The following is a 26550-nucleotide window of genomic DNA, read 5'->3' as shown; positions in this document are numbered from 1 at the left end:
AAACCAAGTCAGAAGAAGGGGAAGTGAGGACAGGCTCAGATGAGGAGATGGTGGTAGACTGCAACTCAAAAGCAGGAGCAGCAGCAGGGTGCAGTGGTTAGACCCTGGCTTCATGTGGGGAGGAAATACTGTCTGCCTTGGATAGGAACAGCCGCTACATGCATGGTGGAAATTGCAAAACAGAAACATAGTTTCAAAGAATTTCAGAATTGGAAATGGGCTTAGAGAATATTTCATCTTAGGACCCCTAAAACTTCCCCTTCCATTTTAGAGATGAGGATATTAGGGTCCTTTATGGCAAAGTGACCCATCCAAGGACCTACAGCAAGGTGCTGGCAGGAATTTGGAGACCACTCTGGCCTCGGAAAGAGCTTTCAGTCACTGAGGCAAGCCCACACCATCCTGTTCTTGTGGTTGATTCCACTTATATAAAACCTTCCACTTCTTTTTCGTGAGATACTAACCTTCATGAGGATGGTCCACAGGGCTAATGCAGGGGATCACTGACCTCTAAAACTAGGTAGATATTCTTCTGGGCCAAGGGAGTGGTAACCTTGAACTTTCTCTCCCAAGGTAGAGGGTGAGAAGTAGTTGTTTTAAAAGTGGCACTAGGGGGCTTCCCTGGTGGTGCAGTGGTTGAGGGTCCGCCTGCCGATGCGGGGGACGCAGGTTCGTGCCCCGGTCCGGGAAGATCCCACATGCCGCGGAGTGGCTGGGCCCATGAGCCATGGCCGCTGAGCCTGCGCGTCCGGAGCCTGTGCTCCGCAACGGTAGGGGCCACAACAGTGAGAGGCCCGCGTACCGCAAAAAAAAAAAAAAAAAAAAAAGTGGCACTAAGAGGGGCTGCAACTCAGGAAGCCGCAGAAAACCCAGCCACGTTTTACATTTAGCACATCCGCCTTGGGCTGTCAATCTGAGGTATTAGGTTTTAGTGCAAAAAAGAAACTGATTGATGAGAAAAGTTAAGTACGGTAAGAGAGGTTGAGAGGAGAGGGCTATGGAAGCAAACAGTCCACATGATCCGTCATTCCTAGTCAACAATGGCTTTGCAGAGCACCTCCTCGCTGTATGACCTTGAGCATGTTGAAGTCCTCAAGCCTCCTCTTTCTTTAACATCATACCATCTACCCCAGATGGTTATGAGGAATGAGAGTGTAATGTACGTAAAAGTGCATCAGAGTGGAGTTGCCCTTCACTGGGGGTTCAGGTCCCAAAGTCATCACATAAGATAAAATCGAGGTGCACTCCGATCTCTAGGACCTGGGTCTTTGACCTCAAAGGCCAAAACCCAATATCTTTTGTTTTTGCTGTGCAGTTAGGCTGTGGCCTCCTTTTCTCTGAGACTGTGGAGGTCAAGGGCAAGTAAGTAGAGGTGGGGAGAAGCCACACTGTAAAATGAGCGGTTGTTTCAGTTTTACTTTCTTCCCCCTCCAAGTGTATAGAATTCAACTTGTGTGATTGAACACGTGTGATATGATGCCACTGTAATAGATAATACTATGTATCTCTAGGGCTGTCTCTACAACTTCAAATTTGAGTAGACTGTGGCAATCAAATTTCCTAACTTGAAGGTATAGTGGTGCTATTCAAACTTTACTGTGCACACAGATCTCCTGGGGATTTTATCTTGTTAAAATACAAATTCTTATCCAGTAAACCTAGGAGGGGGCCTAGTATTTTCATTTCTAACTAGCTTCCAGGTGATGTTGATGCCGCTGGTCTAAGAACCACACTTTGAGTAGCAAGGAGTTAAAAAGATATCGGCCTTGAGATGAAAAAACATCAACAGGGCTTCCCTGGTGGCGCAGTGGTTGGGAGTCCGCCTGCCGATGCAGGGGACACGGGTTCGTGCCCCGGTCCAGGAGGATCCCACATGCCGCGGAGCGGCTGGGCCCGTGAGCCATGGTCGCTGAGCCTGCGCGTCTGGAGCCTGTGCTCCGTGGCGGGAGAGGCCACAACAGTGAGAGGCCCGCGTACCACAAAAAACAAACAAACAAACAAAAAAACATCAACAGACTGGTGGTAGAGGTGGATGATTGCCTTCTGAAAATTTTGAAATTGTGGACTTTTGCATTCAATCCTGGACACCCCTGGTGATGGGAAGCAAAGAGCCTTTCCTTCCTACTAGTAGAGAGGCCAGTCACTGTACGAAGAAGAAAGGGAATTCATAGTCACTTACCATTCTTGGTGGGATCATACTGGGCACAGCCCACAGCAAGCTTCTCCAGTTGAGCACAGCATCTCCATCTCCCGTCCATCCAGAAATTCGGATGATACTTGGGCACCAAACTGTTGTTATTTCTGGTTTCTGAAAGGGGTTGGCACCGGCAGAAGAGTTATTTCCAGGTCTGTCTATCAAGGGCCACCAACTTTATAATTCCTTGAGATTGACCCTGCTGTGTGAACTTGCATGAGTATTGCCTAGAATAGTCAGAAAAATGGCCTTTTTTCCGGGCATATACATCTACGGAGGAGTGCATATTGAATCTAGGCATCAGCAGATCCGGGTTCTTATCCGGCTCTGCCTTGAGTTAGTTGTGTGTCCTCAGGTTGGGCAAAACCCTCATCAGAGCCCCAGTTCCCACTGTGCCGTGATGTTGTTAGACTGGGACCATGGGCCCCACAAAAGCACCTTAGGGAACTTAGGGAAGGCTGAATAGGTAGGATTCTCACCACTCCATTTCTCCCACCTTCAACTATAGCAACTTTGCTTTTATCCTTTCTAGGTTTGTGGCTTTAAAGTCAGATTTTGGTACAGGAAAAAAGAGGCTTTCCTCCTAAGGAAAAAAAAAGTATAAAAAAACAGAGGACTAGACAGATGATCTCTAATGCTTCTTTCAGCTTTAACATCCTGTGAGTAAAACCCCTCCACCGAGGTAGAGCGGCCAATGAGCATAGTTGGGGCCCTTTTGGTTACTTCGTACTTTAGGGTTTGTTCTCTGCCCGTTGACTGTTAAACTTGAGAGCCTTTCCCAGTTTATCTGGCACGTGCCGTTTGGGACTCACAACAACCTTGGAAGAAGATAAGACTTGTATGTTTAGTCTCATTTTTCAGATAGAGGCATCGTGGCTCCCGAGATTTCAAATGGCTTGCCTACCCTCAGTCCCCACAGCTACTTAGATTAATATTTGAACCCAGTTCTCCTGCAAATCCAGGGCTTCAGGCTAAATGACAATAAAATAATATTAAATAATAGTAAGATGGATTGAGTGCTTTCTTTGGGTATGATTCCAAGTCATGTCCTAACACTTTTTTTTTAACATCTCTATTGCAGTATAATTGCTTTACAATGGTGTGTTAGTTTCTGCTTTATAACAAAGTGAATCAACGTCCTAACACATTTAATTCTCACAATAACCCTATGACTGCCTGTTTCTAGTCAGAATTTATAGCTGAGGAAGTGGAGACACTGAAAAGTCAAGGAATTTGCCCAAGGTCACACACTAATAGTTGGCAGAGCTGGAATTTTCTCCTTAGCAGCCTGGCTCCACAGCTCATGTTCATAAACGCTGTGCTGGTTCTGATTATGCTGTCGGGAAGGCGAGTCCTAAGAAGTACCCTTACAATGATCTGAAAACCTTTAAGGCTACTTGACATTTGTTGGGTTCTGACTATGGGCCTGGATAGTCCCAAGGGTCTTACTCTTAGCAGCTCTGGAGGCAGGTGCTTTAGAAAAAATTTATTTATTAAAGTATAGTTGGGACTTCCCAGGTGGCGCAGTGGTTAAGAATCCTCCTGCCAACGCGTGGGACACGGGTTCGAGCCCTGGTCCAGGAAGCTCCCACATGCGGCAGAGCAACTAAGCCCGTGTGCCACAGCTACTGAAGCCTGTGCACCTAGAGCCCGTGCTCCTCAACAAGAGAAGCTACTGCAATGAGAAGCCCTTGCACAGCAACAAAGAGTAGCCCCCACTCGCTGCAACTAGAGAAAGCCTGCATGTAGCAACGAAGACCCAACGCAGCCAAAAATAAATAAATGTATTAAAAAAAAGTATAGTTGACTTACGATATTAGTTTCAGGTGCACAACATAGTGATTCAGTGTTTTTGTAGATTACATACCATACAAAGTTATTATAAAATAGTGACTATATTCCCTGTGCTGTACATTACATTCCTGTGACTTATTTATTTTATGACTGGTAGTTTGTACCTCTTAATCCCCTTCCTCTCTTTTGCCCCTCCTCCCACCCCCCTCTGCTCTGGAGACTGCTAGTTTGTTCTCCGTTTATGTGAGTCTGTTTCTGTTTTGTTATATTCATTTGTTTTATTTTTTAGATTCCACATATAAGTGAAAACATACAGCATTTGTCTTTCTCTGTCTGACTTATTCTACTTAGCATAATACCAGGAGGCAGGTACTATTATTTTTATTCCCTCCTCCTCCCCTTGTTAAAAACAGATGGAGAAACTGAAGCACAGAGCAGTTGAGGAAGTTGCCCAAGCACACGTGGCTCGTGAGTGGCAGAGCCAGGATTCAAACCCAGGTCATCTAACTCAAGGGCCCATGCTCTTATTCTTCATACTATACGAGGGGTCAGCAGACTTTTTCTTAAAGGATTAGGTAGTAAATATTTTAGGTTTTGCTCACCAGCAGGCACAATTGATATATTATGGAGGTATAACCCTTTTAAATAGAACCATTAAAAAAAATTTAAAAACATCCTTATCTCAGACCTTTACGAAAGCAGGTGGCAGAGAGGATTTACCTGACCCTGTACTATACTGGTTGTCACCCAAGTTGAAAACGTGGGACCCTCCACCAGCACCAAAAGGGAGAAATGTTTGACCATCAGCCGCCCTTTAGTCTATCACGGAACTCAAGCCTTCTAGAGGATCTAGGCATCTCAGGGATTCAATTGCACAGGAGGTTAATTACCTTCTTTAAGGGCCAGCACCCAGCGCTGCCGGCTCTCACGATCTGGAGCAAACACATACAGGAGGTAGTTGTCATGCACAACCTGGAAACACACACACAGAGTTCAAGGTGAACAATGCAGCCAGAGATGTATGACTGGCAGCAGGCCCACCTGGCTTACTGGGCCAAGAGTGGGGTCTCAAGTTGTCATCAAAGGCAAACATTTGGGTAATTTAGGGACTAGTGTCCTTTTTATCCAGGAGTTTGGATGCTGTGCAGATACAGGGTGAAACTCCACAGCTCATCTTCGAATACATGTCACCAGTATGCCATCACTAAATTCAAATCGCTGGAGAAAAGAGTTCTCCACTTACCTAGACAGGACGTTTACTTCTCATATTAATTTTTCAGTGATTAAAAAAAATTCTGGCATATGAAAGAGTAAGATATTAGATGATAAATATATAATCGAGATTTTTAAAACTTCTTAATTTGAAATAAGACACCAAGAATTTCCAAAGATAGTACAGAGTTCCTGTATACTTTTCACCCACTTTTCTCCAATGATAACATCTTACATAACATAGTATGTTTTTAAAATCAGGAAATTGACATTGAGCAAATACTATTAATGTACTACACATCTTTGAATTTCACCAGGCTTTTTTTTTTTTTCCATGCACTCATTTGTAATTGGAATTTTAATGATGGGAAAAATATGTGTTATTCCTTTTACTTTTGGTACTAAAAATTCCAACTTGTGGAGGTCATATTTCTAGTAGGAAAAAAGTCCTTTTTTATGCCACATTAAAAAGTGGAATATTAACTCCTCAGATTGGTAAACATGAACAGTACCCTAGGATGTGCAAGAAGATATCCACTCTTTCAGAACCATAAACGTCAAGAGTGGTAACGAGATTTAGATGATGTCATGACCTAAAGACTAAATATACTCTCCACCAGCTCTGTCCAATAGAACTTTCTGCAGTGATGGAAATGTTCTAAAATCTCTGCTGTCCAATAAATTAGCCACTAGCTACGTGTGGCTATTGAAGGTGTGAAAAGTTTATTCATTGAATGTGGCTTAGTGTGACTCAGGAGCTGATTAATATTGTGTAATTTAAATTAATTTACATTTAAATGTAAACATCTGCATGTGGCTACTGGCTACTGTATTGGACAGCACAACTCCATATAGTTCTCAGATTATAAAATCTGAGTCTTTTTACTCCAGGACCTCCAAGCAATTTATAACCAAGTATTGTAATCTGTTGTCCCAAGTCATGAGTAAACCACCCTTATGGAATATTAGGCTTGGGGCGCTTGATAGCTTTTTTCCTCCCCCCAGGAGTAGAGTACTTAGGACTTTCCTTGAGGTGGGGAAGACATGAGGGAAAGGGAAATGAATGACAACTTTTTCAAGATTTTGTGGTTAATCTTTGTTGAATGAATGAATGCATCATCGGTTGAAAGAAAACAGCAATTTCTTCTGGGCTTGGTCTAAGTTCTAACCCTTGACCAGAGTCATCTCTGTCCCACTTTCTTGTACAGTGACTGAGCATTTTAACCATTGTCCCTGACGCACTTACCTGAAATGGATATTTATAGTGGCATGGGATGATAATGTCACTTTTCACAATCTCGACACATTTGATTCGGGAAAGTTCAATGGAGCCCTTCAAAGTGCGCTTTTTCTGTGGGGAGAAAAAGCACATTCCATTTAAGGAAGAAGGAAGACAATATTTTTGTCCAGGCTGCTTCTAGAAATACATTACTAGATAAGATCCACTGTAAACCAACCCTCCAAATATCCAGAAGCTTCTTAGCCCTCAGTGCCTGAGAAGAACACTCTGAGCGGACTTCTGGGAGAACATGTTATTTGAATCATCTTTTTGATGGAATGACTGACTTCTGTTCATTGAGCCACTGTGCCTTATATCCCAGTTACCTTGTGACAAACAGCAGCATTTGCAGAACTTACAGCTGGGATGGGTAGCGCAATCTGTGGGAAACCACACATGTGCCAGTTTTTTTCTGCTTTGTACCTGTTCATGGCCTTATTAGCATAGTAAGTGAGCTCAGGCCTGACCTGGTTGGTGACAAATACCTTTAGTGGCACCTTTGTTTTCTATATCTGCCTCCTCTGTGTCCCTTAGTTACCCATGATCTCACAATGGCACCCCTGTAGGACATTCCTGACTCTGCTCTGTAACTATCCCTTCTCCACACCCCCATTAAATTTTACTGGCCCCGTGTCTCATTTCCTTGGAAGCTGCTAGATGTATTCCTTGATAACTAATTCACATGATGGTCTTTGTGATTTATAACCATGTCACATGTTACCCATTTCTAAGGGTCCTCGTCCTTGGATCCCAGGGCATGTTAGGTTGGTAGATGATAAGGGTCCATAGAAGGCTAGTTAGGGAAAAGCTTTTGGAGAGCAGGAGCCTTTCACAGGTGCCTGGAATTAGGCTTCCATTGAGAATAGAGTTTAATTCAGTTACGGAACCGGTTGCAAAACAATTCATCTTAGCTTATCCTTAAGAAAGAGGTAGCACAGATGGTGGTGAATCAGGCACAAGGTTGGAAAGGGCTAGGGACAAGTTGGGCTCTGCTTCTAACCAGCTCTGTGACCTTGGGTCATTCATCTACCTCCCTGCACTTCAGTTTCCACGTCTGAGAAGTGAGGATAATAATGCCTACCCTTTAAGTGTTGATTGCAGAATAAGATGGGAGTATGTAAACAAATGACCTGGCCTATGATATGTGCCCTCAATAAAGGGTACCCTCCTAGTGAAAGAGGTTAAAGAAGTCCTAAGTATGGCAAGAGAGTTGTGATATATGAGGGTACTTGGTGGGTATTTGGGAAGTATGACATCATCAAATTCTCCAGAAATGAGCTCAGGCTTTACTCACCACTTCTTGATACTCAGCCTAATGGCTAGCATTTGCTTTAGTAGATGAGGCACAGAATTGAGAGGAAAAAAATTCAAGATGTGAGAAGTACTCTTTATTGAATACAGGGAAGTTTTGTGGTATTTCCTTTTTTTAAATTTTCTTTCTGAAAACAAATTTATTCATTTTTGAAAGTACAAAATCTATCCATGTTCATTGTAACAAATAAAACAATATGGAGGTATGTTGAGAAAATATTTCTAGTATTTCAGTATCCTATCCTTCTCCACAACTCTGAGCTAGCCAAGGTTAACCATTTGGAATGTATTTATCTTTCCCACACATATTTATAGGATATATAATACGAAAATGAGCATCTCTTCCACATAGTGGTCTCCAGTGTGCTTTTGTAATCTCAGGATGTATTAAGAGGTCAGTCTTCCCTTAAAAACCTCTGAAAACATGTGCCTTTTGGACCCAAACTCTCTTCTCATTTAGAGTCTTTCATAGCTAGAAATACGTGTCCTGATCCTGCCCATAATCATAGTCTTTCTATGTAATAGTAATCTGTTTTCAAAAGCAGAAGAGCACAAGAGAGCTGTCTTCTCAAAAACCATCTGCAGTTACAGGTGATAAACAGGGAGTCTGAGCTTTGAGGTTATCTTGGTTTTCAACCTCTGTTGGGTTATTTCCTTACTAGCGTACATGGTAAAATGCAACAGAAGGTTCATGGCAGTAACAGGACCACTCTGTTTGCAGACATTTTTGTCACTGGAACTCCTGCATTCCTGAGGGTAAAGACCAGGACATCTGTTACCCTATCCCCCAAGCCTGGTGGCTGGTCCACCATGGGTGCCCAGTTAGGATGATATAAACGAAGGGTGCCGAGTTGGAAGGCAGCTTATATAGTCTCAATCAGACTTAAGGCTAATGCGTTTAGCCATTCAGGAATATTTATTGAGGGCCAGCTCTGAGCCAGGTGGTGTTCTGGGTGCAGGAAATAGAGAGATGAACATGGTAGACCTTCTCATGGAGCTCTAGTCTAGCTGGGAAGGCAGACAATACACACAAGTGCTCTAAGGAGAATAGGACAGGTTGATGTGGTCAACTGGTGGTCAGGGCAGCCCTCACTGGAGACAGGGCATTTGAGAAGAGATCAGAAAGTCAATAAAGGAGCCAGATAAGAGAAGGCCTGGGAGAGTGAGCCCTGAGGTAGAGTAAACAGCAAGAGCAAAAGCCCTGGGGTAGAAACGTTCTGGATAAGTATCAGCTGTTAATAGCCTGGGATCATCATAATCAGGGCATCAGGTGGACATAAACAGTAACTGGAGTTGTGACTAGGGATACAAATTCTATGTGAAGTTCTAAAGCAGTGCTAACCCACAGAAACATAATGTGAGCCATATATGGAATTTAAAAATTTCTAGTAGCCACACTAAAAATAGCAAAAAGAAACAAGTACAATTAATTTTAAGAGAACAGTATTTTGTTTAACCCAGTATTTCTAAATATTATCATTTCCACATGTTATCAACATAAAAAAATTGAGAGCTATTATGTTTAAGGACTAAGACTTTGTGTATTTTACAAGATGTCTCAATTTGGATTCTCCACACTGCAAGTGATCAGTAGCCACACATGACTGGTGGCTACCTTATTAGGCAGTGTGGCTTCAAGATTTCCGGGGAAGATTTCTCTAAACTCAGATGATCTTCTTTGACTTCTTAATATTCATTGAGTTCCAACATGGATTTTAAGGGACTGTCAGGTGAGCCTTCGGTGGAAATGGATTTCACATTCTATCATCAAAGTTCACTCTCAGCCCCAGAGGAGTGATCAGGTTCCTCCCTCACAATGCGTCCTGCTTGGTCAGTCTCTCTGACACCCTAAGGCCAGTTCTCCTCAGATCTCCAAAGACCTGCTACGTGGTAAATTGCAGGGTCAGCTGTGCCTTCCCCGAGCTGGGCAGGGGGGGACAGTCGGTCAGTGAGCTAAACACAGCTTTGTCTCTGGGAGATGGTGACTGCCTGTAATCATCCCAAACAACTGCGCTATTTCTGAAAAATGCCAGCGTAAAACCTTCCAAGGAAGCCACATGAAAGCCACCAGAGAAAGAGAGACACCAAGTAAAGCAGGTCCTCATTCTTCCTCGTTATTCCATCTGCACCCCTTGAGGTGAAGATCACAGAACTTCACTTGGCCTTGTCTCTTTTCTTGGCCACATTCAAAGCTGTCCTCATATGGCAAAGCTTCACCCCGGACATTTGATATATGTCAAACACAATCTAAAAAGATGCTGATGCCCACATATTTGTACAAGGAAAGCTTGTGCAAGTGGCTTTTATATCGCCTTTTTTTTTATGTTAATGTATCCTATGAAATAGAATTTTGGATTGTGACTTTTAAAGAAGGCAGGAAAAAACAAAAAGACCATAACATTTGGGAGCATTTCCTATACTTCAGGCACTCAACAGGCCATCTCATTTAATTACAGTCCTACAGAGTATTATTCCCCCCATTTTGTGAGGACATTGAGGTTCAGAGGGACCAAGTCTCTTTATAAGTGAGCATACAAGCTCAACTCTGTGACTCCAGAGCCTGAGTGATTAATGACTGCTTCATGGCTTTGCACCTGCCCTGACTTAAGGTAGGAGGCTTTCATTCCCCAAACCCAACGCTGAATAATCAATTGCATGACCAATTTCTGTAAGCCGTGACCCAGTGGAGATTTGTTTCTGCCTCATTTGGTTGTGAAATGCTTATGTTGGATTTCAAAGTGGTAGCCCAGAGCTCCCTCTTCGCTCCTATAACATTGGTGCCTTGGCTGCTCAGCTAGTCCAGCAGATACATCAGTAAGAAGCTGTGTGTCGGTTACCCATGAAAGAGGACATCTCCACCCTTCTGAAAAACAGTAGAACTTCAGCCTTCTCCTCCAGTGAGGCTGAGTGAGAGAGAAATGGAACTTTCATATCAGGCAAACCCATGTCTGTCTGACCAGCTGTGCAACCTCAGGCAAATGTCTCAACTTCTCTGTTGCCTTGCTTTTTTTTTTTAAGTGGAAATAATAACTGTCCCTGAATCAGTGGGTTAACTTAGAGGATTTAAAAGATCTACATAAACCTACTAGCAAAAGAAAATCATTCAAATGATTAAACCACCCACCCAAGTGTTACTTCCTTTCCTTTCCTTCTCCAAATGCTGCCCAAAGATCAAGACCTCACTCTCTTGTCTTTATGTGTCCACATTTTCTTTGGGGTTTCCTTTCAGGTAAATATGTAACTGAGAACCACCATTTGGGAGGACAACATTAATATTTAACTGGTGATCCTGGTGATTTTGACATTCCGGAGTTATTTGTTTACTTTGCCAATTATTTGTAAAACCAGGGCAAAACCTTGAAAGGGGCCTGTTGCCTGGTCTTCCCATCTGCGTCACATTTGCTCTCATTTTAGCAAACGTGGGGACTTTAGCTCTCTGCTTCCCTTCCCCCTCGCCCGTCAAAACTTCGCCCAAATAGTCATTCACCTAAGATTTAACTTCCTGAGAGCTTAAGGCTTGATTTGTTTCACAGGAGTTTGGATTAGGACAGGTATTAGAGACTTAAACCTAGAGGGAGATTTGATAATCAAATTTCAAGCATCAACTGGGAGAGTGTTTTTCAAAGGGAAGCAGTATTTTTCAAAGGGGAGCGATGCATTTAAGACTTTCTCGGGGACTTCCCTAGTGGCGCAGTGGTTAAGAATCCGCCTGCCAATGCAGGGAACACGTGTCCGAGCCCTGGTCTGGTAAGATCCCACATGCCGCGGAGCAACTAAGCCTGTGTGTCACAACTACTGAGCCCGCACTCTAGAGCCCGAGAGCCACAACTACTGAAGCCCGCGTGCCTAGAGCCCCTGCTCCACAACAAGTGAAGCCACCGCAATGAGAAGCCCGCGCACCGCAACTAGAGAAAGCCGCGCACAGCAACAAAGACCCAACACAGCCAAAAATAATAAAATAATAAAAAAAGGCTTTCTCGGATCACACTGTGAAAGGAGCCATATGCTGCTTTTATCAGTTTCTTTAAGATTAGGAAATACTTTTGATGATTTTAACCAGGCATTTTGAATATTTTGTTCATTGCTTCTTCTGGCGTGTGGTACAGCCAGCCATTGTACCAATCTGAAACGGCAGAATGATGAAATCGAAATGAAAACTGATGTCATGTGAGGTGAAACTTCAGTGACTGACTTGGGGGCTGCTTTCGCCCACCCCTACCAGAATTCCGACTATCAGTTCTAAGACTGGTTTTAGGAGCTTTCCTGGATTCTAGTCCCATCCCCTCTGCAAAACATGCTGGAGGTAACCCATGAGTTCCCTCCCAGTCTCCCAATGCAGCTTTCTGTCTTTTATGGCAAAGGGAACCCTCATGCTGAAGGGGAGACAAGCAGAAATTCGGAACTTGGAAAAGTCATGGTTGGAATCCCTATGAGAACAAGTATTATTGGGCAAGTTGTCTCAGTTCTCTGGGCTTAGTTCTCTTAGGTCTTCTGAATCATTTAGTTCTTGGGGAGTAGGGATGCTGCTGACAGCTGCAACTCAGGGTTATAATGACCTGAGCTACTTGGTACCTAATAAAGATGTGATCTCAATGGAAAAAGCAGCGTCTTCTAGAACACCAGTGTAATTTGTAATTAGCTGTTGCTGGTTCTTCCCTCTCCCAGTCCATGTTCACCTGGACCTACCCCCACTAAACTTTCAAGTTCTGGGAAGATCTGGAGCTAAGGTAGCAGGTTTCGAGGCACCTAGACTGACTTAAAGCCAGGAAACTATGATCCATCCCACACCTGCCTCCTTTTCTTTCCACAAGACCTTTTCGTCATGGCCGAACCAGAGTAAACTGGCTTTCCTCACCTCAGCTTTTCACACCTTGGTTTACGATGAGGCTGGTTGTGCTGTGGGGAAAACACTCAAGCTTCCCTTAAAGTCCACCATCTCATTAGTAGTAGCACCCTGACTACCTGAAAATAAAAGGATTTTACTCACCCTCTCCCCACCTCCCCACAAAAACAAACAAACAAACAAACAAAAACAAGAAGAAAGAAAGAAAGAAAAGAAAAGAAACAGGACTATACTCTCATACAGTTTCCAGACTCAATTTGGGATCCTCTATTAAAATTATGAATGTGTTTTCTCACAAGAAGCTATTAAGAGCAGATACCCCTGGGAGTAGTTCTGGGGTTTGGGAGTAGGAAGTAGAGAGACTTTCTTTTCACCTCATATCCTTCTATACTGTTTCACTATTTTATCATGAACGTGTATTTCTTTTATTGTACTTAGAAGCAGTTAACTAAAATAAATAAATACATTTCCCTTATAGGATTTATCCTATGGAAACATTTGTTTAAAATATAAAGAAGTAGGAAAATCCTTGTGGCATTATTTATTACACTGAAAAGTCTAGAGAAACCTAAATACCCACCAATAGACAAACGGTCAGATTAGTTATGGTTCATCTGTCTTGTGACCACTCTGTAGCCATCAACAAAGAGTAAAGCTGGTCTATACGGAGGGGAAAAAATATATATATATATATAAAATGTAAAAAGTAGGTTTAGAGGGCTTCCCTGGTGGCGCAGTGGTTGAGAGTCCGCCTGCCGATGCGGGGGACACGGGTTCGTGCCCCGGTCTGGGAGGATCCCACATGCCGCGGAGCGGCTGGGCCCGTGAGCCATGGCCGCTGAGCCTGCGTGTCCGGAGCCTGTGCTCCGCAGTGGGAGAGGCCACAACAGTGAGAGGCCCGCTTACCGCAAAAAAAAAAAAAAAAAAAAAAAAGTAGGTTTAGAACAATAGGTGGAGCATCATCTCATTTTTGGGAAAAGACATAATAAAATATATATTAATATGTTCAATAATCAAAGAAATACTACAAGAAGTAACACTGCTATACTGGTTCTCCCTTGTGGATGACACTATGGAAGACTTTTGCAAGGTAAGTTATATATTATTATAATATCTGAAGTTTTTGCCGTGAGCATGTAAATTTACTAAGCAGAAAAATAAAAATACTATTTTAAAGCAGTCACCCATTTTAAAAACACCACACTGTAATACGGGTTTGGCAGATGACTATGGGAGAAGGCCAAGTGATACACATCAAATGCTGGGTGTGCAAAATGACGCAGCTCTTTGCTTTTATAACCTCATGACCCCTTTAGCAGTCAGTGGCAGCCAGGCAGCACCTGCCGCCTGCTCTTCTGTATCCATGGAGGTTCAAGTTCATGACATTTCCTCTCCTGCTCTCCTTGAGTGCTAGTCATTTTCTTTATAGATTAATAAACAGCTCTGTGTGCTTTTATGTGGTGTATTTGTCTTGGAGGTGAAGCAACAATTCAGGAATAATTCCAGCCTAATTCTTCTTAGCAATGATATTAGTGATCTTAGCCTTAAAAAAGCATTGTTCGTTTAAATTTGCTTACAAAAGTGGGTAGAGAGAAAAGGACTTAATGTGGAAATTAAGAGCAAGAACTAAGTGGTACAGAGTAGACCCTGAAGGTGTCCTGCACATTTTCTCTCTCAGCATCTCTGGTCTTTGAATGCTCTTTCAAAGCCCTCCTTCTTTCCAATATAGGGCATATTAGATTTCGAATGAGTTTGAAAGAATGTATTTTTGAATCTACCTTTCGAGCACTGGTGATTCAGTAGCCAAAGTATATAAATGGATAACAACTTCATTAGATTTCAGGAAATAACTCCTTGCACAGAGATGATGTTCAATTGATTATTTGTTACTTGGTTGATTGAGGGAACAGCAGGTAGGACCAAGTGTGCAGCAAAAAGTAGTATTTGTGGACTCCGTGACAAAACTCTTAATAGAAATGATTTGAAAAAGACATCTAGAATGATTGGCAAGTGGATAACAATTTCTTGACAACGTAGAGGTAAGATAAAACTAGCCTGCCCAAAGGTTTTAGCTAATAGATAAAGAGCTCCTACAAATTATTAAGATAGATACTAACAACATTATAGAAAGATGGGCAAAAGGGATCTAAACTGCTCTTAAACATATGAAAAGATGCTCACTGACTATAAAATAGACGTGTAAATAAATTTTACTGATATACCATTTTTTTAAGTCTATCAGACTTGCAAAGATCAAAACATATGATAATACTGTTGGTGAGGTTTTGAGAAAACAAGAATTTTACACGTGGCCCTGGAGAATGTTGATTGGTACAACTTCCGTGGAGAATAATTAGGTCATGTTCAGCAAAATAACAGATGCAGATATCCTTTGACACAGCAATCCCACTTCTAGAAATGTTTTCTATAGACCACAGCTTCCCAGCCTTGGCACTATTAACATTTTGGGCTGAATAATTCTTTGTTGTGAGTTTGTCCTGTGCATTGTAGGATACTTAACATCCTGGCTCTACCCACCAAAGCCAATAGCACCCCCTTCCCCAGTTATGACAACCAAAAATTTCCAGACATTGCCAATGGTGGGCAATATTGCCCCTGGTTAAGACATATTCATACATATAGAAAGTGAGATACCTATAAGGTTATTCATTCCTCATTGTTTGTAGTGACAAGAAAATTGAAAACAGACTAAATGTCCATCAAGATAGTTTTTTTATCCATACAACAACACGTTATGCAACATCCCCCCCAAAAATAAAGAATAAAGAAGCCCCTCGCATATCAGTATGTATTGACCTTCAAGAAGTATTGCTAATCAACCAAAAGAAAAGTTAGGAAGTGTATGTGGCATATGCTACCATTGTATAAAAAGGAGGGAAAGAAGAAAGTTTATTTGTATTTATATATATATATGCATAAAGAATCATTGGAAGAGCTGATAAGTTGATTATGTTGGTTGCTTTACAGGCTAGGAAGCAGTGTGGGATCAAATTACAAGGAATCCCTAATCCTAAGGTAAGTTGTTGCTTTTGTACTTACAGCTGCTATTGTGACCTTGGGCAAATTGCTTAACTTCCCTGTGTTTCGATTGCTTCCTCTGTAAAACAGAATTTGACTTTTATCTTCTTCAAAGAATTGTGAGGATAAATGAGAAAAATCCATAGGAACGTGTTCAGTCCTGTCCTTGTGGTTATTGTTGCAGGCTGCTCTTGTTAATGCTGTTGTTGTGTTGTCATTCAGGTAGGCCTGCTGAGCTAACAGGAGCATTCCTACTGGTCCCCACTCAGGACTTCATTAGACAGTGTTGGAAACTCACCAATGAGTCCTTGCCCCAACTCTCCCTTCTCAGTCACCATGGCTTCTATTATAAGACTTCTCAGACCCAAACAAGCCTAGATCTGAAAATATCCATTGTAGAACACTTAATTCCAACTTTAATATTTGTCCCAGATGTCTGACCTAAGAAAAGATACTTAGCCTTTCCAAGCCTCTGTTTTTCTCATCAATACAATGGGGATAACAATAGGACCTACTGCATGTGGTTATTGTGAATATTTTTGATCCGATACATGTAAAGCTCTGAATCTGGTGCCCTGAAACGCAGCAAGGACTCATTAGGTATTGGCTCATATTATTCTAAATTTTATATTGGTTACATTTGAAATGACTGCCTTCTTTTTAGGGTGCATTCTTGGGTTCATGCGTGGATTTTGATAACATGGTTTTTTTTATCAGCCATACAGTTATTAACCTTCTCTTAGCTGTATTACTTCCTGGAAAGATTTCCATATTTAACTAATCTCCATGTCTATTTGTGAATTCCTGATATCATTGGCAGTGAGATACAATCACATAGTTTCCACTTCTTTTGAGCTGGTGGGGTCTTTAGAGATCATTCAATCTAAATTTTTATGTTAGAGATGAGGCTTCAAGGTGAAATGACTTTCTAAACTAGCTGTTACCTTTTCATTTCTACTATTCAATTTACAGCCTGGGGAGACCGAGGTCATAGAATTGGAAGCACTTTGGTGATTATTGCAGACCAAGGGTAAGGCCAAGAGTGTAGGGTTCTGGGCAGCCTCCTTGTTCTCTCTTCAACTAGAACACTTCTTCTGCTGCTTCACATATGGGAATGAGAATGACACGTGTAATTTTATACTAAAAGGGGGCTCCAGGCTTTAAAAAGTTGGAAAACTTTGATCTAGTCCAATCCCTTGATAGTATGGACAAGATAACCAAATCCCAGATAGAAGAAGGACTTGACCAAGGTCAGCCAGATTAATCAGTACCAGGTCCCCATTCTGTTAAGCTGCTGTGCTGTTGCTTTCTCACCTTATCTCGCTTTTCTAGAATTACAGAATTACAGTCTGCTTGAGACTTTCAGTCCCTGAGACCCTGTCTAAAGTTAGAGCTAACCTCTACAGAGCAGTTAAAAGTGGCTTATGTCATACCTTTCTGTATTTCATTTGCTTCTTGATAAAGAGGCTTGATGATCTAACCCAAAGAGCTCATTCACGTGAACATTTCAGACCCCCTAAGGTGATCATCTAGGGAGACGAATATTTTGCAGAGTAGGAGGCTTTTTGGCACCCCTTCAATCCTACTATGTAGGGTGGGTTCATCTACATATACATAAGACTGATTTTAAATCAAATTATCTTGCCCATGTATAAAATATTATATTTTTGCCCTTTCTCTCACTATAACATTTAAAACCTATCAAAATAGTATTATATATTTGAAGATCACCACCACAACAGCATTCTTGTGTTTTCTTATTAGTTTCTTCTTAGAAACATAATCTTCTCCAATGATTCTGGCAACTATTGGTGGCCCCATGCATTGCTTCAATCTCTTTGGAAGATTATGTAGCAACAAACGGTAGAGATCAGAAAATGCTATCCCGTGACACAGTTATTCCACATAACTCTATCCTAAAGAGCCGATTTTAAAAAGCAGAAAGTTCTATATTAGGTATACTGTTACTTTTCAGCATTTTCACTACACCTGAAAACAACCTGAATGTCAAACAATAGATGATAGATAAGTTCGTCGATGTGTTCAGTACAGAAAATAGATAAGTACATCTCTGACATGAACCACTCGATTATTTAAAAAATCATATATTTGAGAAAATGATTACTTTGGAGTCCATGAATGGAAATGTATCTACAAAAGAATAATGGAAAAAGAATAAATGGAAAAGTATAAAATTGTCATGCATTATGATTATAACTACATGAAATTTATGTCTGCATGAGAGTAAAGATCATTCTCACAGAGGCAGTAAATTGATGTTTTTAGACAAAAGGGTTTTGGAGAACAATTGGGTGTAATTGTTTCATTAATTTTTTTAACAGTATGGAGGTGTGAGGGTTCGCTGCTCTGTCTCTGGAGATTAATTGTGGATTTAACTGGATTCTAACTTGTTTTCAGCCTTTGCTGTTAAAGGCCACCCGAGCTCAGTGTGAGTCTGAGGTCCTCAGTGTTGGTACACCAGGTGCTTTTCCACCAAAACGTGGAGTGGGATGAGTCTAGACCAAGTATCCCTGGAAGAGGGATGCTGTAAGATATAAGAAAGGGGCTCTTGAACTCTGTGTGTTCAATTGTCTGTCCCTAACACAGGTCAAGGCTTTTTCTACCTTGAGGCTTCGTATTGGCAGTTCCTTTTGCCTGGAATGCTCCCCTCCATTTCTTAACTTGACTGTCTTTCTCATCCTTCAAGTTTTACCCTGGATAGAAATTTCTTCTCTGACCACTCTTCCTACTCAGCCCCAGCAACTGCTTAGTTTTTCCATAGAACCTACAGCAGTCTGTATCTGCTCTATATATTTATATACTTGCTTGTTGTCTGTTTCCCCCACTAGTGTGTAAGCATGAGGTCAGACACCTTGTCTCTATTACTTACCACTGTATTCCTAGTCTCTAACATAACACCCTGCACATAGTAGGTGCTCAGGAAATTTTGCTGAACAAATGAGTAAATCTATGTATATCAGAATAGAAACAGTTCTCTGATACAGTGTTAGGTTAATAATAATAATAGTAATAAAGCTTTGGCACAAATATATGTCATTTTAGAGAGAAAAGTCTTGTATTTGAATTTTTATAATATGCAGGTATAATTCTGTGACTTTTAAATATCAAAAAAGGGAAAATATAATGAGAAGTCTACTTATAAATAACTCTAGGTTAGTGGGAATTATATGGCAACATAAGAGTTTGGATCAGGTTCTTATTCCATTAAAATACTGACAACTTTCACTAAATTTCAAGGAACTGGATTTTCTGTGTATAGGAAACCATGTCAGACCTTCCATTCCCTCCTCTGGATAACTTTAAGTGAGGATCCTGGGTCTTGTGAAGGCAAACCCAGACGAACGTCTCAATGAAAATTAGGTCCTGGAAGATATACTATCTTCTGTAGGCCTAAAAACTCATTGATGAGTGGAAGAATTTACTACTAGTTAGTTAGGGAAATGGGGGGATGAGGACTACTATTTGGGCCTTGAAAATATGAGAAGAGCTTTAAACTCGTTTTCCATAGGGTCCATTTCTGAGTTTGAGATAAAGATATCATATATTACATGAACCTCATGGTTTAAGAAACTGAGCTCGTGTGCTTTCCAGTGAAACCTTTCTTCCAGACTGAGTCAGGAACTAAGCCCTTACATTTATGGTCTTACCCTGTGGCCTATTTTTACTGCAGAAACTGATTAATGGATGTACTAGACCCTGAGCAGTAGGAATTGAATCTAATTTTAACTTGGGAGTATTTGCCTCTAAAACAAGAATTCTCTATCCAATGGCTACCTCCATAAAACATCAACATCGCATCAGACGAGCAAAAATCAATTCACAAAGAAATGCCATTAATGCAGACATCAAAACCGCACATTCTTGGCTTTGAGTGGCCTGAACTGTAAAGTACTTTGCTTTGGATTCTTACTTTTCTTTGCCTGGTTAGGCAAGGCCCACATTTTTAGCTCCCAGATACTCTTCTGAATTCAATTTGAGTTATGTGACCTTCATTCATTCCCTGGATATTTACTGACCACCTACTACGTGCCCAGCACCGTACTAGAGGTTACAGGGATGAGCGAGGCAGTCAGTCGCTCATGGAAGTGACCTTCCAGTGGACGTAAGACAGAAAATGAACAGGGAAGCACATCAATAAACCCAATAAATAAGTGCAGATATTGATTACTGAAGTGTCTATGGACTTTAAAAGAAAAGAAAAAGAAACAGGATTCTGGGAAAATACTTGAAGAGATGGGAAACAATAAAGAACCAACCCTACAAAAATCTGGGTTGTTGCAGACAGTGGGAACAGCTGATGCAAAGACCCTGCCCTTGCAGGACCTAAAAGTGAGCGGCCCCTTAAGTGTATCTCACCCTAGTCCTGCTCCTGTACAGAGGCCCTAGCGGGGGGCATGGCCTGGAGTGTTCAAGGTTCAGAAAGAAGTCAGATATGATGGATGAAGGGATCAGAATAAATGAATCTGAAAGGCAGGTAGGGACCATGGGTGAAGGGTCTTGTAGGCCATAGTTGAGGATTAATTTAAATACTCTAAACGGTCACGGAGGCCTTTACAGTAGGGCATAATATCTGATTTCTCATTTTAAAAGTCTATTCTAGGTGTTGCATGGATAGTAGATTGTAGGAAGCCTTGAGTGTCAGTGGGAGCTGAGCTGGAAGGCAACTCAGTCACGTAGGAATGAAGTGGAGAGAGATCACGAGTGGTGAAAGTCTCAAGCAAAAATGCTCGGGTAGCTCTGAGAATGTTATCTACCAAGGGTTTAGCTGTAAAAGGGAAGGAAGGAAGGGTAAGACAGGGTGGAGGGTAAAAGAGAACAGAGTTGCTTGGTTCTTTTAAAAAGAGTTGGGAGGGGGGACGGACTGGTCTACCTGCTGGTTTCTACGTGTGTCTCTGACCTAAATCTTAAGACTCCAACCTCCTGAATTCTCATGGCTAGCCATGATCTGCTGCCTCCAGGGAGTCCTAATTACTTACTCCTGCACCCAGGAATCTCCTGTTTGAAGTCCTTTATCACTTGCTTTGTTCTGAACTCTTTTGGTGTTGAGCCTTGTTCTGTTAGGGGTCCCTGTGTGTAACTCTAACCTCTCCAACTGTATCTACACATTCCTCCTTCCCTTCTTTTCTTTCTTTCGCAAATAATGAGTGAATAATATGTACCAGGCACTGTGGTAGACCCTGATGATGCCATCTTTAGCAAATTGGGCACCAACTCTTGTAAAGCTTACAGTCTAATGGAGGGGAATGACATCAGTACAATAATCACATTTATAGCTAGGTAATTACAATTTGGCATGCACTTTGAAGAAGCGTATGTGCCACTGTATCAGAGCGTAACAAGAGGAGATGACCTAGGCTAGGGAAATGAAGGAAGTCTTCCCCAAGCAAGTGACCTTCAAAATGGGGGGTCTTAAAGTTAAAGAAAATCTTATGTGTTTGGAGCTCAGTGAGATGGGAGGAAAAGGAGCATGAACTGAAATGGAGGAGACCATGGGATAGATTTTGGCGTCCACTCTCAGGGTAAAGGGAGAACCACTGAAGGGACATGCCAGCTTCTGATGAGGGTCATCAGGACATGATCACAGTCACCATGTGAAAAGCTCACACTGGCTACTGTGTGGGGAATGGAGTGGTGGGGGGGCGGCGGAGTGGGTGCAGGGAGACCATTACGAAGTGGTAGCAATCCCAGGTGAGAGATGCTCGCAGCTTCCACGAGGAAGGTGACTCTAGGAAATGGAGAGAAATGGACAGATCTTAGAGGAACTTTCAGTGCCAAAATTTGGACACATGGTGGAGGCTCCCAGAAGTGAATGGAGACAAAGATTTGTCCTGGAGTATATGTGGAAATGATAGGACTCATAACACATTTCATTGCAGAAGACATATGTGGCATGGTTGCTGATTTTCAGGACTGCCCTTTATATGGAGGGCTCTAGAGCCAGAAGGCATTACGTACTTTGTAATAACCCAGTGGAATCGCCAATTGCCTATGAGCAGCAACAGTTAATAGTAATAAGAACTGTTTGACAGGGAGGCTGTGTTGGCTCTGGAGACACAAGGGAGTTATTTAAATTCTCTTTGCCTCAGTTACATGCTCTGTCAATTGAGGTAATGATAGTTCCTAACTTACAGGGTAGGTGTAAGGATTAGATGAAATAATTCATTTAGCACAGTGACTGACACATAGTAAGTACTCGGTAAATATTAGTTACTATAATTATTAGAATAATGGTGACGTTCATTTCATTAAAAAAAGTAAAGAAGGAATGTTTGATCATTTTAAAACATGTAAATAGCTTTATAGAGGGTCACACAGCCTTCAGCAACCTTTGCAAAGCCACACAGCTCTTAAGTGGTAGAGCTGCTCTTTGACCCAAATCTGTTGACACCAGAAGCTGTGTTTTTGACCACTATGCAATAATGTTGCCAAAAGCAAGGAAAGGGGATCCTCTTCCCACCTGCCATCTTTAATTTAGGAAGCATGCATATTATAAGAGATGTTTCTGCTGCTAGATCAGACTTTGGCTAAAGGGAAGTGTCCATGAGGAGTGGTGGCCCTATCCAGAAAATGACTAGAATGGTGATCTTGACTGTTTCTCCTGTCCTGTGTAAGTGGTAATGGCTCCCATGCTATGGTGACCATGGAAAACTTGTTTCCTAAGGTGCAAAGAGTCATTAAAATAGGGAAACCTTTCCATTTCTCCTTAGGGCCTTTCAGAAGATCAAGATGGTCCTATTAGTACCAAGCTTATAGCATACTTTTCTCATGAAATACTCAGCATTGAGTAGTGTTGGGGTCCTTACTTTACAAATAGGAAACAGAGGCTTAAAGAGGTTAAATGTCTTGCCTGAGATCCCACAACTAGAAAGTGATAGAAGCAGCATTTGAATCCAGCTGTAGCAGACTATTCTGGCCTCACCATTCTGTGACACTTGTCTCCCCTCTGTGCTGTGCTGCCCCTCCCATCTCATGCTTACTCAAAGTGCCTGAGGCCCCAGCCCCTCCACTTCTCTCTTTTACCCCTAAAAAGGATCTGATGTCAGTCCTGTACAACTAAGCACGTTGTTCAGGAAGTGACTACCTCTTCAGAGTTTATTTTTATTTAAGCCTGCCCCTGCCAGTGGTGTGCTTATGTTGGCCCACGTAAGAGCTGATTGCTACATTTTCAGGAGTTCTTTGAGCCAGTAGACTTTACATTGATAGTTTGACATTGGTCATGATGGGAGTATTTACTCTACAGAAATTGGCAAACACCACAAACAAAGGCTCTCCCATATTCTCTACTGCCATTACCACTACAATGATTGTTAGACATTTACCAGCATACCACTGGGCCCTCATCTCTCCTTGTCCTTTGTTAAAGAATGTCTGGCAACAGGGATCACTTTGCTGAGAAATTGGCAGGCACAGGGAGTGTCTGAAATCACGCCTGGTGGCCAGTCACCACCTGACAGCTCCATGCTTCTCTCTGGCCCACTGCTCCAGCATGACAAAGCAGCTTCCCGGCCCCAAGGAAAACACTTGCACATCTCAATACTTTGAACAGGCATCTGACATCAGATCTAAATCCATGTTAAAATAAAAGGCTCAGTCAGTATGAATTATAATGACAATGGGCATGGAAATTTGAAATTAGAAAAAAGCAGACTTATTTTGCAGAACTACAGTATTTGTTCCTGAATACGTAAAGGATTATTTTTATATGATATCATAAATCCACAGAGTTTTAGAGTTGCAATGAACATAATTTTACAAATGAGAAAAGACAAAAAGAAGCTGAGACCCTGAGAGGGGAAATGTTGGCCCAACATCACGCATCTCATGATGCATGTATGTCTCTACCCACACAGTTATATTTAGTCACAGAATAGAGGGAATCCAGAACCCTGATGTTAGCCACACTTTGAAGAATCCTTGAACGTTTCCCTTCATTTGAAAATGATTATGTTATGCCACCCTGCCAGCTCCTTCACAGATATAATGATGATACAAATAATAGCTAATTTTTACTAGGTGCTTACTAGGTGACAGGACTTATGTTAAGTGCTTTATATATTAAGTTGAACTACGTATATGAAATTGCCAACATTTGATCTTTTTTTAGTCTATCAAATGGTAATTTCTAATAAGTCAATCTAAATATATTCTCTCTAAGTATTCACCATTTTCCCATGAAGTGAATACTATTATCACACCCATTTTACAGATGGCAAGACTGAAGCTTTAATTTAAAAATAAATTTAAAAAAGCTTTCTTCCCACAAGTGTTATTCTTATTTATGGGCAATGAACAATGAACTCTTGTGTGCAAATCGATGGCCCTAAGCAATGGAATGTACATAGAACATAAACAATAATACCTGACATATCTTGCCTTTCTCAGTGACCTTGGAAAATTTTCTAATCGATAAATTTCTGTAATATTTAAAGAAATGCTTTTTAAAATGTTATTTATGAATATAAAGCATAGACATTAGAAAATAAGAAATTTGATGTCTGTGTGTCATATATCTGCTGTATCCCACGTGGAAATGTTAGAAACTATAGCTCAGGGCTCCCCAGAATGAATTAATTGTCCTAGAATTTTCATAATACTTGAATGAAGAAGCTGAGTTATTTTGCAACATTGTCTACATGCAGATTATAACCAACAAAATTCTGAATCAAGACCATTTGGTTGTATGTCTATCTGCAAATAATATTGTACAGAATTCACAACCAAACAGTTCACAACAAGCAGTTACACTCAGAAATGATCAGTACTACGTACATGGGATGATGCTATGTCAAGTGATGAGTCAGGAAAGAAAATTAGTGAAAACTGTAAAATGGGCTTTGAAAAAAATATTTAAACATAAATGACTACTCGTCGAATATGAAACCAGAACTTCTAATGTCCCATTCACAACAGAAAAAAAATTGACTGATACCATGTGATTAATCAACTCTAAATGATGAATTCTCCAAGTTGAAAACTTGGCTATTGGCCCTCCATTAAGTTAGTCAACAAATATTTATTAAATATCTACCACAGGGGCCTTGCGCATAAGTAGTTCCATATTATTCCCAATTGATTGGCTGATTATTATCAGTAAGCATCTGCTTAAGATGAGCATGTCTTTTCACCTCTAAAAAAGAGGCAGTGTTATCTCACCTGCAACTTAGAAGTCTAGAAATCCATAGACTCCATACCCGGCCTGGCCTCTTTCAAGTCTCCATCTCATTGAACACTTCAAAGCCTCACTCTCAAAAGACCCCAAACTCATGCCTACACCAACGAAGTCGGACCCCAGCCAAGAATCAGAGCGCCTTTGTCTCTAAGGGACCATCAAGCACCAACGTTATTTCCCCTGCCTCCTTGATGATGGAAAAATAATATAATGATATAGTAAGGAGGCAAACATCCTTCGAAAAATTGCTGAAAAGGGCTATACAAGTGCTACTTCATAGAAACAAGGAAAGAAGAAAGGAATGTTGTAGGTGGTATTTCCAGTCCTTTCATTTTATAAAGAATGAACCTGATGCAGAAGGTAGAGACATTTTCCCAGGCTAACTCACCTAGAGAGAAGTGGAGTTTGGTCTCCTGACCCCTCTTCCAGTGCTTTTCGTACCAAACTACATTGTTATGATTATTCACGTTGCACTTATTATTATTGATGTTATGGACTATAAGACTATCTTTAGATATATAAATACTGACTTAGCTAAGCAGCTGTAATCTTCTAGATAAGAACTACTGTTCTATACTGCATAACGTTTTGTGCGTGATAGTCTCCTGGGAAGTTCTCCTAGGGATGAAGAGGTTTACCACCGGGCTTTGCAAATTCTAGACAATTAAATGCCCAAGGACCATTGTTCCCTATGTCAGGTGAGTGATGACCATTGAGACAATTAAAACTGAATCCATAAAAATGTTGACATGGGACACATCACTTAACCATTCCATTTGCCACATAAAATATTATAATTTAAAAGTCAAACTTAACCTTGCAGGGGAAAGATAAGCTAATGAATAATAAACTTACTCTTTTACAGTTTTTAGAACTGAAATCACCTAATACAGTTAACCCATCTCTTGACTTTTCTCCATGCTCTCTTCCAATTGCTCTTACTGTACTTTTTAGGTTGTTATAACAAGTACATCTGTGTTTTCTGTGTTCTTATTTTATTCTCTGTATATCTTCATGAGTCAGCCCAGTCTAACTATAAAATACTGTTTTAAAAAGGACAAAACAAAGTGCTCACATACCCCATGACGGTCCTCAAAGTATGCCAGGCTGGTTTTGGTTAAAACAAAGAATCGAACTTTAAAGTTCGAAGGAGAAGTTCTTCTCTTTTGTTGGGATTTCTTGATGAGTTGTTCTTCCAGGAGGATAAAGTTGTTCATGATCCAGTCCTTGAAAAGTGATGCACCTTAGGCATCACCCCTCAGCACAACCAGAGGAAACAGCTTCACGACAAGGAATGAGTTGGAGAGGCAGTTGATCTTCAGAGAGCTGTTCAAAGGCAACTTGCCTCCAATGTTATCTCTCTACCAACATTCAGTCAACATTGCAGAGCTTCTCTTCTGATGTCAAAGCCCACAACCACATCCTTTCAAAATTCAGAAAACTAGAAGCATAAGTAAAAATTATACATACCCTTTGCTGTACGGTTTAGAAATGATATTTGAAGAACCTCAGACTCAAAATGATATGACAGATCAGAGTTTAATCTTCATAGTTCCTGCTTTAGCCCGTCTAACAGTTAAGGCATGTATTACAAGGGGTAGAAACGTGGACTTTGGGGTCAATGGACAATAGTTTGTGTGTTAGTTTTCTGTTGGCTGCTGTAACAAATTATCCCAAGTTTAGATGCC

At 41.2% G+C, this 26550-nt stretch overlaps 1 protein-coding gene across 1 annotated transcript in view; it reads right to left on the bottom strand.

The window, feature by feature from the left end:
* ITK (IL2 inducible T cell kinase) overlaps positions 1–26094 on the bottom strand; it is a 70934-nt gene extending 44840 nt beyond the window's left edge. The window contains exons 1-4 of the mRNA XM_067730137.1: positions 25942–26094; positions 6447–6551; positions 4879–4960; positions 2180–2308 (exon numbers count right to left, since the gene is read on the bottom strand). Of these exons, the coding sequence (XP_067586238.1) occupies positions 2180–2308; positions 4879–4960; positions 6447–6551; positions 25942–26079 (454 nt within the window). The 5' untranslated portion in view covers positions 26080–26094. The remainder of the gene's footprint in view (positions 1–2179; positions 2309–4878; positions 4961–6446; positions 6552–25941) is intronic.
* Between the last annotated feature and the right edge of the window lie 456 nt (positions 26095–26550).

This window comes from Pseudorca crassidens, chromosome 3, assembly GCF_039906515.1.
Source record: "Pseudorca crassidens isolate mPseCra1 chromosome 3, mPseCra1.hap1, whole genome shotgun sequence".
NCBI classification, from domain to species: domain Eukaryota; kingdom Metazoa; phylum Chordata; class Mammalia; order Artiodactyla; family Delphinidae; genus Pseudorca; species Pseudorca crassidens.
This window is presented reverse-complemented; position numbering and strand designations above follow the sequence as displayed.